The sequence below is a fragment of the Chlorocebus sabaeus genome, chromosome 12 (assembly GCF_047675955.1).
Source record: "Chlorocebus sabaeus isolate Y175 chromosome 12, mChlSab1.0.hap1, whole genome shotgun sequence".
Taxonomy (NCBI): domain Eukaryota; kingdom Metazoa; phylum Chordata; class Mammalia; order Primates; family Cercopithecidae; genus Chlorocebus; species Chlorocebus sabaeus.
The window spans coordinates 34,264,013-34,279,286 of record NC_132915.1 but is presented as its reverse complement, the minus strand read 5'-3'; the positions used below and the strand labels follow the sequence as shown (position 1 = coordinate 34,279,286).

General features: G+C 34.9%; 1 protein-coding gene across 4 annotated transcripts in view; it reads right to left on the bottom strand.

Annotated features, from left to right (window-relative positions):
- Window positions 1-15,274, bottom strand: part of JAK2 (Janus kinase 2) — a 148,631-nt gene that overhangs the window by 71,275 nt on the left and 62,082 nt on the right. For all 4 annotated transcript variants that reach the window (XM_073021559.1, XM_073021558.1, XM_073021560.1 and 1 more), the window contains 3 exons: window positions 11,927-12,072; window positions 7,862-8,183; window positions 6,952-7,071 (listed from right to left, as the gene is read on the bottom strand). In XM_073021559.1, the coding sequence (XP_072877660.1) occupies window positions 6,952-7,071; window positions 7,862-8,183; window positions 11,927-12,072 (588 nt within the window). The remainder of the gene's footprint in view (window positions 1-6,951; window positions 7,072-7,861; window positions 8,184-11,926; window positions 12,073-15,274) is intronic.

Below are 15,274 nucleotides of genomic sequence, written 5' to 3'. Positions count from 1 at the left end.
TAAAAGATTGATAACATCCAATGTTGGCAAAGGGTACAAGAAAAGAGGCATACAGATACATTGGAAACACCTTTTGAGAAGTATTTTAATAATCTATCAAAGTTGTAAATAGTCATACCCTTTGAACTAGCAGTTCACTAACTGGTATCCCTCTTATTGATACACAGGCACATTTTGTTTACTACACTTCCCTTTATTGCTCCTTGCAGATATGACTTTTTTTTTTTTTTTTTTTTTTAACAAATTGAAGGTTTCAGACAAACTTATGTGGAGCAAGTACAAGTCTATCAGTGCAATTTTTCCAATAGCATATGCTTACTTCCTGTCTATGTGTCACGTTTTGGTAATTTTCACAAAATTTAAACTTTGTTATTATTATACCTGTTATGGTTATTTGTGATCAATGACCTTTGATGTAACTATTGTACAGTTGTCCCTCAGAATACAAGGGGGATTAGTTACAGGACCCCTGCTTATACCAAAATCTGAACATATTCAAGTCCTGAAATCAGCCCTGCAGAACTCATATATGCAAAATGTCAGCCCTACATATATGCAAGTTTCGCATCCTGTGAATACTATATTTTCCATCAATGTTTGGCTGAAAAAATTGCATATAAGTGGACCCACACAGTTCAAACCTGTGATGTCCAAAGGTCAACTGTAATTGTTTTGGGGCACCACACACTGGGCCTAAATAAGATGGTGAACTTAAGTGATAAATTTCTATATGTTCTGATTGCTCCATCGAATAGCTATTTCCCTTTCTTTTTCCCTCTCCTCAGGCCTCCCTATTCCCTCCGATACAACAATAATGAAATTAGGCCAATTAATAATCCTACAGTGACCTCTAAGTATTCAAGTGAAAGGAAGATTCACCCATTTCTCACTTTAAATCAAAAGCTAGAAATGATTAAGCTTAGTGAGGAAGGCATGCTGAAAGCCAAGACAGGCTGAAAGCTAGGCCTTTTGCACTAAAAAGGCAAGTTATGAATCCAAAGGAAAAGTCTTTGAAGGAAACTGAAAGTGCTACTACTGTGAGCACATAAATTACAAGAAAGTGAACAGCCTTATTGATTAATACAGAGAAAGTTCTAGATAGAAGATCAAACCAGCCACAACATTCCCTTAAGCCAAAGCCCAATCTAGAGCAAGACCTTACTGATCTTCAGTTCTATGAAGGCCGAGAGAGGTGAGGAAGCTGCAGAAGAAAAGCTGGAAGCTACCAGAGGTTGGTTCATGAGGTTTAAGAAAAGAAGCCATGTCCACAGCATAAGTGCAAGGTGAAGCAAAAAATGCTGATGTGGAAGCTACAGAAAGTTATCCAGAAGATCTAGCAAGGACCACTGATGAAGATGGTGACACTAACAAACAGATTTTCAAATGTAAACAAAACAGCCTTCTGTTGGAAGAATATGCCATCTAGGACTTCCACAGCTAGAGAGGAGAAGTCAGTGCTTGCCTTCAAAGCTTCAAAGGACACGCTGACCCTCTTGCTAAGGGCTAATGCCACTGGTGACTTGAAATTCAAACCAGTGCTCATTTACCATTCCAAAAATCCCAGGGCTCTACAAATTATGCTAATTCGACTCTGCCTGTGCTCTATAAATGGAACAATAAAGCCTGGATGACAGCATATCTGTTTATAGCATGGTTTACTGACTATTTTAAGCCCATTGTTGAGATCTGCTCAGAAAAAAAGATTGCTTTCTAAGTATTACTGCTCATTGACAATGCACCTCATCACCCAAGCACTCTGATGGAGATGTACATGGATATTCATATTATTTTCATGCCTGGTGACACAATATCCGTTCTGCAGCCCATGGATCAAGGAGTGATTTCAACTTTCAAGTCTTCTTATCTAAGAAATACATTTTGTAAGGCTAAGCTGCCATACATAGTGATTCCTCTGATGGAGCTGGGTAAATAGAAAAACTTATGGAAAGGATTCACCATTCTTGATGCCAGGAAGAATACTAGTGATTCATGGAAGAAGGTCAAAGTGTTAACATTATCAGGAATTTGGAAGAAGTTGATTCCAACCCTCATGGATGACTTTGAGGGGTTCAAGACTTCAATGGAGGAAGTCACTAGGATGTGGTAGAAATAGCAAGAGAACTAGAATTAGAAGTAGAGCTGAAGATGTGACTGAATTGCTACAATCTTATGATAAAATTTGGACAGATAAGTTGCTTCTTATGCATGAGCATTAAAAGAATGGTTTCTTGAGATGGATCTAGTCCTGGTGAAGATGCCGTGAATGTTGTTGAAAAGACAGCAAAGGATTTAGAATAAAGTTTAGTAGATAAAGCAGTGGCAGGGTTTGAGAGGACTGACTCATTTTGAAAGAAATTCTATGGTGGGTGAAATGTTACCAAACAATGTCACATGCAACAGAGACATCTTTAACGAAATGGAGAGTCTACTGATGCAGTAAATGTTGTTGTTATGGTAAGAAATTGCTTCAGCTAACCCAACCTTAAGCAACCACCACCCTGATCGGTCAGCGCCATCAACATCAAAGTAATACCCTCACAAGCAGAAAGATTATAACTCTCTGGAGGCTCAGATTATCATTAGGATTTTTTAGCAATCAAGTGTTTTAAATTAATTTTTAAGACATAATGCAGTTGCACACTTAGTAGACTTGATTATAGTGTAAACATAACTTTTATATGACTGAGAAACCAAAAAATTTATGCAACTCACTTCATTGCAATATTTGCTTTATTGCAATGGTCTGGAACTGAACTAGCAATATCTGACATATGCCTATATACATTTTGCAAACATCCTACAAAAGACTTAGAATCTATAGAGACTCTACAAATTGATCAGAAAGGGACAAGCCAATGAAAAATGTGCAAAAGACTGTCACAGGCACTTTGTAAGAAGGATATTCAGATGAACAATAAGTAAGTGAAAAAGTACTCAACATCATTACTCATCAGGGCAATGAAAATGAAAACTACAATCAGCTACCAGTACACATCCACCAGACACACAAGACATTTTTAGACTGACAAAATTAAGAGTTGATGGGGATATGAGACAACTGTAATTATCATGCATTATTGAAGGAAGAGTGAACTGACAGAAGTACAAAAAATTGTTTGGCAGTATACTAAAGCTATCACTATGACTCAATAATCCCATCTCTAGGTATATATACACAAAAAAATGAGTGCATGAGTCCACCAAAAAATATGTAAAAGAATCTTCATAGTAAATTTATCCCTAAAAGCCCCAAACTGAAAGCAACCCAAATGTCCATCAACAGAATACATTTAAAATTTGAGATATAGTCAAACAATTCAGTACTACCCAGCAATAAAAAGGAGTGAACTGACACATGTAACAACATAAATGAATCTTCAAACATTATACTAAGTAAAAGAATCTAGATTTTAAAAGAAAACATATAGTATCATTCCATTTATACAACCTTTATTAATAGATAAAACTAAGTGATGGTAGATGATAGGTACCTTAAGTTAGGGGTGGAGGTGAATAAGTGGGAAGATGCATGTGGAAACCTTCTGGAAGTAAGAGAAGTATTCTGTTCTTTGAGGTGGGTGTGGCTACAAAGATGTACAAATATGTAAAACTTCATTGAGCTATACACGTAAGATTAGTGTGCTTTACTGTGTTCAGGTTATAGCTCAACAAAAGGTAAAAAGAAAAATATGCAACAAAAGTTGAACTAGCTAAAACTACAAAACTACTGTGCATCAAAGGACACAAGCAACATAGTGAAAAGCAATCTATGGAATGGGAGAAAATATTTGCAAATCATATATTTGAAAAGGGATTAATATCCAGAATACACAAATAATTTCCATAATTCGGCCAAAAAACCTGATTAAAAAAATGAGCAAAGGACTTGAATATATATTTCTTCAAAGAAGATACACAAATGGCAATACGTATATTAAAAGATGCTCAGTAACACTAATCATTAGGGAAATGTGAATCAAAATCGCAATGAGATACTACTTCACACCCATCAGACGGCTACTATCAGAAAACAGAAGATAACAAGTTTTGATGAGCATGTGGAGAATGTACTCCTGGTAGGAATGTAAAATGGTGCAGCTGCTGTGGAAAACAGCATGATGGTTCCCTAAAAAATTACAAGTAGAATTACCATATGATCCAGCAATTCTACTTCTAGGTATGACATGGTTTGGTTCTGCATCCCCACCCATCTCTCATCTCGAATTGTAATCCCCATGCAGCAAGGGAGGGACATGGTGGGAGGTGATTGAATCATGGGGATGGTTTCCCCCATGCTGTTCTCATGATTGTGAGGGAGTTCTCATGAGATCTGCTGATTTAAAAGTGGCACTTTCCCCTGCGCACTCTCTCTCTTCTGCTGCCATGTAAGACATGCCTTCCTTCCCCTTCACCTTCTGCCATGATTTTAAGTTTCCTGGGCCAGCTATGCAGAACTGAGTCAATTAAACCCTCTTTTTAAATAAATTATCCAGTCTCAGGTAGTACCTTTATAGCAGTATGAGAACGGACTAGTAGAAGGTATATATCCAAAGGAATTGAAAGCAGTCTTGAAGAGATATTTGTACACCCATGTTCACAGCGGCATTACTCACAATTGTCAAAAAGTAAAAAAGCGATCTGAATATTCACTGATGGATGAATGAATAAACAAGTGTGGTATATACATGACACAGAATACATGTATATATTAAAAATGAAGGAAATTCTGATACATGCTGTAATACAAATGAACCTTGAGTATATTATACTAAGTGAAATAAGCCTGTCACAAAAAGACAGTATTGTTTGATCCTGCTTTTATGAGGTATCTAGAGTCGTCAAATACATAGAATAAGAAAGTAGAGGGCCTGGGCACAGTGGCTCACGCCTGTAATTCCAGCACTTTGGGAGGCTGAGGTGGCCAGATCACGAGGTCAGGAGTTCAAGACCAGCCTGGCCAACATGGTGAAACCCCGTCTCTACTAAAGATAAAAAAAAATTAGCCAGGCATGGTGGCATGCACCTGTAATCCCAACTACCCGGGAGGCTGAGGCAGGAGAATTGCCTGAACCCGGGAGGCGCAGGTTGCAGTGAGCCAAGATCGCAATGTTCCAGCCTGGATGACAGGGTGAGACTCCACCTCAAAAAAAATAAAGAAAGTAGAATGGTGGTTGCAAGGACTGGGAAGAGGGGGAAATGGTGAGTTTTTATTTAATGGGTATAGACTTCAATTTTGCAAGATAAAAGAGTTCTGGAAATTGGATGCACAACAATGTGAAAATACTTAACACTACTAAACTGTACACTTAAAAATAGTTAAGATGCTAAATTTTATATTATGTATATTTTACCAAAATTATAAAAAGAAATATATGCTAGAATGAAGAGGGAAACGATAGTAAAAACAAAATGTTACTAACACATAATACACTGGGAAAATGCAATAATAAGCAAAATTATTTTCCTATATCCAAAAATAATTTGGTAGGAAAATACACAGAGAAAAAGTATTAATCTTAATGAACAACAGAAAAAGCATAACATATCATGAATAAAATAAAAAGAAACATGATGTGTCAATATGAATAAAATGATCAAGAATTACTGAAAAACATAAAACAATACTTGGGTGTAAGGAGAAATACAATATATCCCTAAAACAGAAAATTTAATATGAGACAGAAATGTCAGCTCTTCCCAATTTGTTGCACAATTCCAAAAAAATGTCAGTGTAATATTTTTAAGGAGCTTTACAGATACTCAGCAAAGAAGTTAGTGTCACACTTAAGAGCTTAGGTTTTCAAATCATGCATTTGAGTTTAAATAGCCCTACCACTTAACCAACACCGTGCCCTTGGAAAGTTACTTAACTTCTCTGTATTGCAGACTTAAAATTAAGCCAAGTCCAAATACAGTCCCATAGAGAAGTTCTTTAGGTTACTACAGTTTGTTCACATTAAGATCAATAAACTCTCCCAGAAACATTTATTATAGATCCACATTGAGGTTGATAATTAATCATCCTTTCATGCATCCATAAAATATTTATCAAGCTTTTTCTAAACTAGGCCCTGAGTACACTGTGCAAGGTGTAGGGGGTACAAACACACATAAAAATATGATCCTTACCTTCAAAAGGCTCACAGTCTACTACGCAGTAGGTGTACTATCATATTTTTCTCTAAGAACAGAAAACTATGCTGAATTAAGTGAGTTGCAAATTAGTTATAATTTTGGTAATATAACCCTGGAACAGCCAGACAGGTAAGCCATATAAATACTTAAGATAAATGGACAAATAACATTAATAGGACTAGTTTAAGCCAGGAAGTGTCAAGAAGCATCTGAGTTAAAAAGAAGACAGAGCAGATAAATGAGAAACTTAAGAGCAAAGTATAAAATAATTCATTTCTTCCATTTATATTAAAATAAATTCAATTTCTGAAGCTATTTAAAAAAGAGAAAGGGTTAATCTTTTAGAATCAACTGTGTCTTATAGCTTGGGTGGGGCTGACCTGGGATTGATTTACATTTTGTTATATAAGTTCCAGACATCATTGTTTTATTTTTCTCCTTTAATTAGGCAGTATAACTGGCACATATACATCCCTATTGATAAAATATTTTAGTCAGCGGTGAGCGTTACATCAGAGAACTAGTATAATCTAGAGTAGAGATAGGGGAGAAAGTAACTGGTGCTTTGCTAATCATAAAAATGAGTCAAAAAAGTACGGTAATGTACAAGAAACTCTGTAGGAAGATGGTGTTGATAGTAATACAAAAAGCTAGATGTTATCAAAAAGTTTACTGAACTGATGTTTATGTTTAGAGTTATATTTAAAACTACAATCAAAATTCCTACCAGAAAATAATTTTGGTACTAAGATTCTAAAATACATATTTCTGAGAATTATAAAATGAAACCATTATTCAACCATAAAGCAAACTTACCAGATTTTTACCATCTTGCTTATGGATAGTTACAACTCGGCTTTCATCTGAACCCTCTTGGTTTGCTTGCTTAATACTGACATCAATAATATTAGGAAAATCGCAATATAACTGTAAATCCTATAATTTAAAAGCATATAAAATTAAAAATGTAGAATTTATGGAGCCATTTTAAAACAAGACTTATGAAGAAGACAACATTCATTCCAAATACTTTAAAATAAAAAAGGTATTGATAACAACAGATAAGCATTAAATATGATTTCCTCTATCAATCTAACCCTAAGACTATGCTGTATCTTGTTTGACTTAAAAATGAGAGCATTAAATGATGCCAGGAGTCTAAAATGTGCTATGGCACTCTTCAATTCAATTAACATTAGTAGAAACCACTGCCAGAAGACTGGAAATGAGACTACCAAAGATGAAAAATTAAAAAATCATCCCTCTAAATCTCTAGTAACAATCTATGAACAACATGGATACTAATAAATTTAAAACTTGCAATGCAAACCTAAAAAAAATTAATTATTTAGCAGGTATATATTATCATAAAATCAATTAATATTAATCTTTTCTAGTTAACAAGTTTTATAATTATGCCTTCTGTTATCACTAATAGTGAAAGAAAGGCAAAACTCCTTTAAAATCACTATTAGAATTGGATACCTTTCTGAAACTGTAATATAGTCATTGCTAATTATTTTGTCATAAAAAATTAAATGAAAAAACCATTTAAGAATAGCAGGCAAAGAATTATATGACCTTGATAGCTTCACACTATTAAAAACTTCAACTTCTATCAAATGGGAGAAATGCAAGACCATGTTGCAAATGATTAAAATTACTTTGTTTTTATTTCCATTCTACTTAAAATAACAAAGAACAAGAACATATCATTAAGGATTACCTGTTCTGTCAGTGTCTCACTTTCTTTATGTTTCCCTCTTGACCACTGAATTCCACCGTTTCCAGTTATTATAATGGTTGCAAAAATCTCCTCACCTGAAGGACCACTTCCAGGTTCTTTTACTTCAAATTTCTCTGTGTAGAAGGCAGACTGCAGGGTTTCCAGATTTATAAGATACTTAAGTTTCAAGTTTCTGGCAGTGGCTTTGCATTGGCTGAACTGCTGAATAAATCTGCGAAATCTGTACCTTATTCGCTTCCTTGTCAAAATATGATAGTCTTGGATCTTTGCTCGAATACATTTTGGTAAGAATGTCTTGTAGCTGCAGATAAAAAAGCACATGCAGAAAAACAAAACAAAAATTAGAAGATAAATCTAAAAATTGAAAAAGAAGTTACCACCTTTCTCCATGGTTAAGTAGGCATTACAACACAGTGGCCAAGTGGAGTAAGTTGCCATAACCCCCATCCATACAGTATAAAACTTTAAGATTTTGTTTGATGATACAAATATATCCACACACTAAAGTTATCATCAATGTTTACAAAAGAAGATGTTAATCTTCTTCCCCTAATGAAATGAATCCTCAGTCTAGTTAATGAGTCTCTAAAAATTCCTGTTCTTTATTTCATATACCAGAGTTAATGGTTTATAAGATAATATTTTGGCACATATTGAACTGTGCTACAAATATTTCCTATGATGCTGTGCTCCAAAATTTACCTGAATTTTGGAAATTGTTACATTCTGTTGGAAGCTATTTTCATTATGCAAACATACTTCTGTATATTATTTTGTTAGGCCAGCTTCAACTCCTAATAATTCCTTTGTGATCAAAACAATTCCATTTAGAAATGTTCTGACTTTTCTGTACATTCATCTCTATGTGCAATATTCTAAAGAAGGTTATTTCTCTGCTTCTAAGGAACATTTTATTTCTAAAGTACCAATAAATAATTTTCCATGCCTTAATATATGCTAATCTTTCTTCCAATCATCCATCTCCTATCTAGTTACCCATTCTACAAGGCTCAGCTCAAGCATCATCAAATCCAGGAAATCTTTCTGGACCTAATTCTATGACATATTAGATGTGGAATCCACAGATACAAAGGACTTGCTAAATTAATGTCCTTCCCATCTAAAATGTAAAACCTCTTAATCCCACATTTCCCTCCAGCCACAGCCTATCTGGCCTCTTTTTGAAAGAATGTACATAGCTATTTCCATTTTCTTGCCTTCCATTTATCCCTCAACTCATTCCAATTTGGCTCTGTTCCATTATTTCAAGAGAAACTGCTCTTGCTAAAACCAAGAAAGATATCCATGTTGCTAAAACCACATTTCCACATGGCACAAGACACAAAAGAAAAATCTGGCAAATCAGACTGCTTCAAAATTAAAACTTTTGTGCTACAAATGATACCTTCAGGAAAGTAACAACAATATACAGAATGGGAGGAAATAGTGGCAAATCATAAATATGATTATATGTGGAGACTTGTATTCAGAATATAAAAAGAATTTTTTTAACTCAACAATTAAAAGACAACTAACCCAATCAAAAAATGAGCAAGGAATTCAAATAGACGCTTCACTAATGAAGGCATACAAATGGCCAAAAAGTACATGAAAAGATGCCAAACATCAGTAGTCATCAGAGAAATGAACATCAAAACTAGAATGAGACAGCTCTTCCACCCACTAGAATGGATAAAATAAAGACAGACAGAAACAAGTGCTGAAAAAGTTGGAACTCTTCATGTACTGCTAGTGTGAATGTAATGTGGCACAGCTGCTTTTGAAAAGTTAAGCAGTTCCTCAAAAAGTTAGAGTTACCATATGTTCCAGGAATTCCACTCCTAAATGTATGCACAAGAAAAAATGAAAAAATACATCCACAAAATTACTCATATACAGTTGTTCACAGCCACATTAGTCACAATAGCCAAAACATGGAAGCAGCCCACATTTTCATAAAGTGAAGAACAAATAAGCAAAATGTGGTATATCTATATAATGAAATATGATTCAGCAATAAAAAGAAATGAAGTACTGATACATTCTACAACATGAATGAACCTTGGAAACATCATACTAAGTGAAAGAAGTCAGACAAAAAAATGCCACACCACATTTTGCATGATTCTATTTATATGAAATGTTTGAGACAAGAAAATCCACACAAACATAAAGTGATTTCCAGAGGCTAGGGGAAAGTGGGATGAGGACTGAATGCTAATGGGCATGGGGTTTCTTTCAGAAAGAATGAAAACGTTCTAAAATTAGATTGTGGTAATCTTTATACAACCCTGTGAATATAATACAAAATATTAAATTGTACACTTTAAATGGGTGAGATTTGTGATCTGTAAATTATCTCAATAAACTCTTAAAATATCACAGAATCTTATATAAATGTTAATATCTACACTATTTTTAAAGTAAACCAGTAAAAAAGAATGATGCAGCATTTTGCATGGCTAAGAGCATGAGTTAAAAGAATCAGATAAATACAGTTACTAAATAGTCATCAGGTTTAGAACACTAGACTAAATAATGTAGGGAGAAGAGTAATAGATGACATGATTCTCGACCTGGAAGAAACTACAATCTACATAGAAAGATTGTGCTGAGACTTTGGATGACATAATGGTTTCCAAAGCAGAAATATTCCACGATAGCGTAAGTCTAGAGATGGCTTCATATTTATAACATTCATCTTCAATGGGTCAAAGCTTCTGTTCTTCAACTGTGTTCCCCTCAATTCCTTTGGTTTCTATGTAACGACATCTAAGATACTCTTCCTGCGACTATGTTCTACTATAACCTGGCATACAGCAAGTATTCAATAAATAGCGACCAAATGAATGAATGAATGTGGTTTTTTTTTTCCTTTGGGCTTTAGAATCTTTTAGATTCCTGAGTTCCTAAAATTATACCCTATGGCTTACACCGTTGAGTTAAGGCCTAACAGACATCTGAAAGTAAAACAAGAATATTTAAAACCAAAGAGAGAAATACAGAAATTGATACTCTGCAAATTGGGTATGTAACTGTTTTGATGACAGGGCAAGGAAATGACTAAAGCCAGTTATTGGGAGAACAATTTCAGAAAAGGAAGCTTTAAGCACATTCATGACATACTCAAATTTTTAATCTGGTAAAGTATGTAATATATAAAATACATATTTAGCCTTCAAACTTAAAGTCAAACCATTCTTATATATACCTTTTTAAAAAGTAGTTTTATAGCCTGTAGAGTTTCAGAAAACTGTTATTAGCCATGATTGTCAAGTTCAATATGCAGAAGAATAATTTGAAGAATGCAGAGTTTGGATCACTTGTATAAGAATACCCTAGAGCACCCGTAAAAATTCACATTTGTGGGCTTCAACTCGGATTTACTGAATCCAAATCTCTTAGATTAGGACCCAGAAATCTTTGATTTTAACAGACACTCCCATGTGATTCTAATGCAAATAAAATAATACACCACCATTTGGGAAATACTTATTCAGGTCATTTATATAGCCAGCTAGAGGATCTACTATCAAAAAGTATGCCTCCAGGTATTTCTTCCATTCCTCTGAACTTACCTAGCCTTCTCAGAATAAATGAAATCAAGTAATAGATATTTAATACCTAGGATATTTCCTGTAATACAACTCTTTCAATAATTTCACCTTACAAAGTGTGTATTACTCCCAAGATATAAAACTTACCCGTATGATTTTTTATTACAGGTTGACTATCCCTCTTGCAAATATCTGAAATCTGAAATGTTCCAAAACCCAGAACTTTTTGAATGTCAACATGATGTTCAAAGGAAATGCTCATTAGAGCATTTTGGATTAGGGTTGCTCAACTGTTAAGTTCAATGCCAATATTCCAAAATCTGGAAATATCCAAAATCTGAAACATTTCTGATTCCAAGCATTTTAGATAAGCGGTACTTAACCAGTATTACAAAATCAAAAGGCATGGGTAAACACAGAAAATATATAGGAATTATATAAAATCTCTACTCACACTTATGTGTAAGGATTTGCAAAAGAAAATTACCTGATAGAATTATAGATGGCCAGTGGGGTTTGATCATTTTCTTTGGCTATTCTCATCATATCTAACACTGCCATCCCAAGACATTCTTCCTGTGTTTCATGAGTCACAGGTACTTTTATCCATCCATGCACAAAATCATGCCGCCACTGAAACCAGAAATTTAGAAGGAAATATCTCATAAGTTTCATTAACATGTTTTAATCTATGATTGTATTTTAATCATAATTTTCAGAACATGTGCATTTACAAGCTACAAATTGGCCAGGCTCAGCAGCTCATGCCCGTAATCCCAGAACTTTGGGAGGCCAAGGCGTGAAGATCACTTGAGTCCAGGAGATTGAGACCAGCCTGGGCAACATAACAAGATCTCGTCTCTACAAAAAATTTAAAAATTAGTCAGGCATGGTGGCACACACCTGCAGTCCCAGCTACTCGGGGGGCTGAGGTAGGAGGATCTCTTGAGCTATGATCACACCACTGCACCCCAGTCTGGGTGACAGACCAAGACCCAGTCTCTAAAATAATAAATAAATAAATAAATAAATTCCTCCTTTAATTTTCATTCATTTTGCAATACAATTTTAATAAAAGTTCATTTGCAAATGAAAACTGATTTACACTGGGTTCCCAATTACAAAGTACATACAACATTGGCCTATTTCATTGCATATATCTTCAATTTATATGTTCTACATAAAAATTACCTAAATTAAAGTAGATATTACTGAATTAAATATATACTGAACTCCAATTATGTTGGAAGCATCATACTACAAATGGTGTTGGATACAAAGAAATAGCCATGTGCCCCATAACAATGTTTTGGTCAATGGCAGACCACATATATAATGATGGTTCCATAAGATTGTAATTCTGCATTTTTACTGTACCTTTTTTATGTTTATATATGTTTACACAAATACTTACCATTGTGTTACAATTCCCTACAATATTCAGTATAGCAACATGCTATATAGGTTTATAGTCTAGAGCAATAATAGGCTATACCATATAGACTAGGCATATACTAGGCTATACCATATAGGTTTGTATAAGTACAATACATGATAATCACAGAATAATAAAACTGCCTAATGACTTATTTCTCAGAATATATCCCCATAAGTAAGTGACACATGACTGTATAAGATGTGGTCTCAGTCATCAAGGGGACCAAAATTTAGCTTAGAAGCTAAACAGAAGCAAATAATTGTAATGCCAGACATGATATAGGAAGCACCACACAAAAGCTCCTTCAGGAACTTGGAGACAGTTAAGATTATATTCAGTTGGAGTAATCAAGGAGGGTTTCATGGAAGATTTGAAACTTCACAGTGTGTTTAAAAATAAAGAAATGTATGATGGACACAAAACAGGGTAAAGAAATAGAAGGAACAAGACACACAAAAAAGCACAAGGTATGTTCAGATGCATAAACTAATTTGATTAGGGACTGAAGTTTATGTGAAGAAATAATGTGGATTAAAACCTAGAAAAGTAAGTTGGGGTCAGACTGCAGGTGCCCTTGAATGACCTAATCCTAGAAACTATGGAGATCTATTTTCACCATGTCTCTTCCATTGGTAGAGTAGTAGCAATGATAGAAGTGCTTGAAGAAAATAAAGTGTATTCAGAGAGGTTCTTTAAGAGGTTGGTGTATGGCTCAGATATGAAATAATAAGGATCTGATCCAGGAAACATAAGATACTAAAAGATTCTGAAAAAGGCTGATACTTTATTAACTATATATTGTATAAAGAATGAAGAAGAGAGAAACACAGAGGTTCTAAGATTTTGACCTGAAGGATTTAGGAATACAGATAAATCAGACTGAACATGTAATGGGAGAAAGAAAAAGAAAGCAAAAGTACAAATATTCTAAACATAATACCAATTTTCTTTGTAGAAAAAAGGTAAGAGCTGTATCACCTAAAATAACAATGTGAATCAAAGTTTTAAACTGGACAAGAGAAATATAGGTCCTTCTGTATTCTACATCTGTATTTCCCTTCTTCTGAAGTTGATAACTTGTCTCACGAACTTAAAGCTTTACTGAAACCTTTTAAAACTAATTTTATTAAAAGAAACATATATTTAAAAGTATATTTGCTTTTTTATTAATAAAGTATAGAAGATATTTTCATATAAGAAAATAAACTATTAAGAAGCACACCATCATATAATCAGTATTAACCAAAACAAAGGCCTAAATGTTGCTAATACAAAATTAATTCAGGGTAGGAGACAGATTTTTGCTCAGTTTTAAACACTTATTTCACCACACTTTTGAGAACAGGCAAGTAAGTTATACTGTTTAAGTAGAAGATGATCAATGACTTGGTAGATTCTTTTTAATAGCTTGCCTTGGTTCCATATAGAACTAGTAGAAAGTCTGGACATGGTGGCTCACGCCTGTAATCCCAGCACTTTGGGAAGCCAAGGTGGGCAGATGACAAGGTCAGGAGTTCGAGACCAGCCTGGCCAACATAGTGAAACCCCATCTCTACTAAAAATACAAGAAATTAGCTGGGTGTAGTGGCGGGCACCTGTAATCCCAGCTACTAGGGAGGCTGAGTCAGGAGAATCACTTGAACCCAGGAGGCAGAGGTTGCAGTGAGCCAAGATCACGCTATTGCCCTCCAGCCCGGGCAACAGTGGGAGACTCTCTTGTTGCGGGAAGTCAGGGACCCCAAACGGAGGGACCAGCTGAAGCCGCGGCAGAAGAACATAAATTGTGAAGATTTCATAGACATTTATTAGTTCCCCAAATGAATACTTTTATAATTTCTTATGCCTGTCTTTACTCCAATCTCTGAACATAAATTGTGAAGATTTCATGGACACTTATCGCTTCCCCAGTCAATACCCTTGTGATTTCCTATGCCTGTCTTTACTTTAATGTCTTAATCCTGTCATCTTCATAATCTGAGGAGGATATGTGTCACCTCAGGACCCTGTGATGATTGTGTCAACTGCACAAATTGTTTGTAGAGCATGTGTGTTTGAACAATATGAAATCTGGGCATCTTGAAAAAAGAACAGGATAACAGCAATGCTCAGGGAACACCAGAGATAAGACTTCTGGCTGCAAGTGAGCAGGATGGAACAGAGCCATATTTTTCCTCTTTCAAAAGCAAATAGGAGAAATATCGCTGAATTCTTTTTCTCAGCAAGGAACATCCCTGAGAAAGAGAATATGCCCTGAGGGTAGGTTTGTAGATGGCCCCCTTAAGGTGTGCCGTCTTTTATGGTCCAAGCTGAAGGGATGAAAAAAGCCTCGGTCTCCTGTAGCGCTCCCAGGCTTATTAGGACGAGGAAAATTCCCGCCTAATAAATTTTGGTCAGACA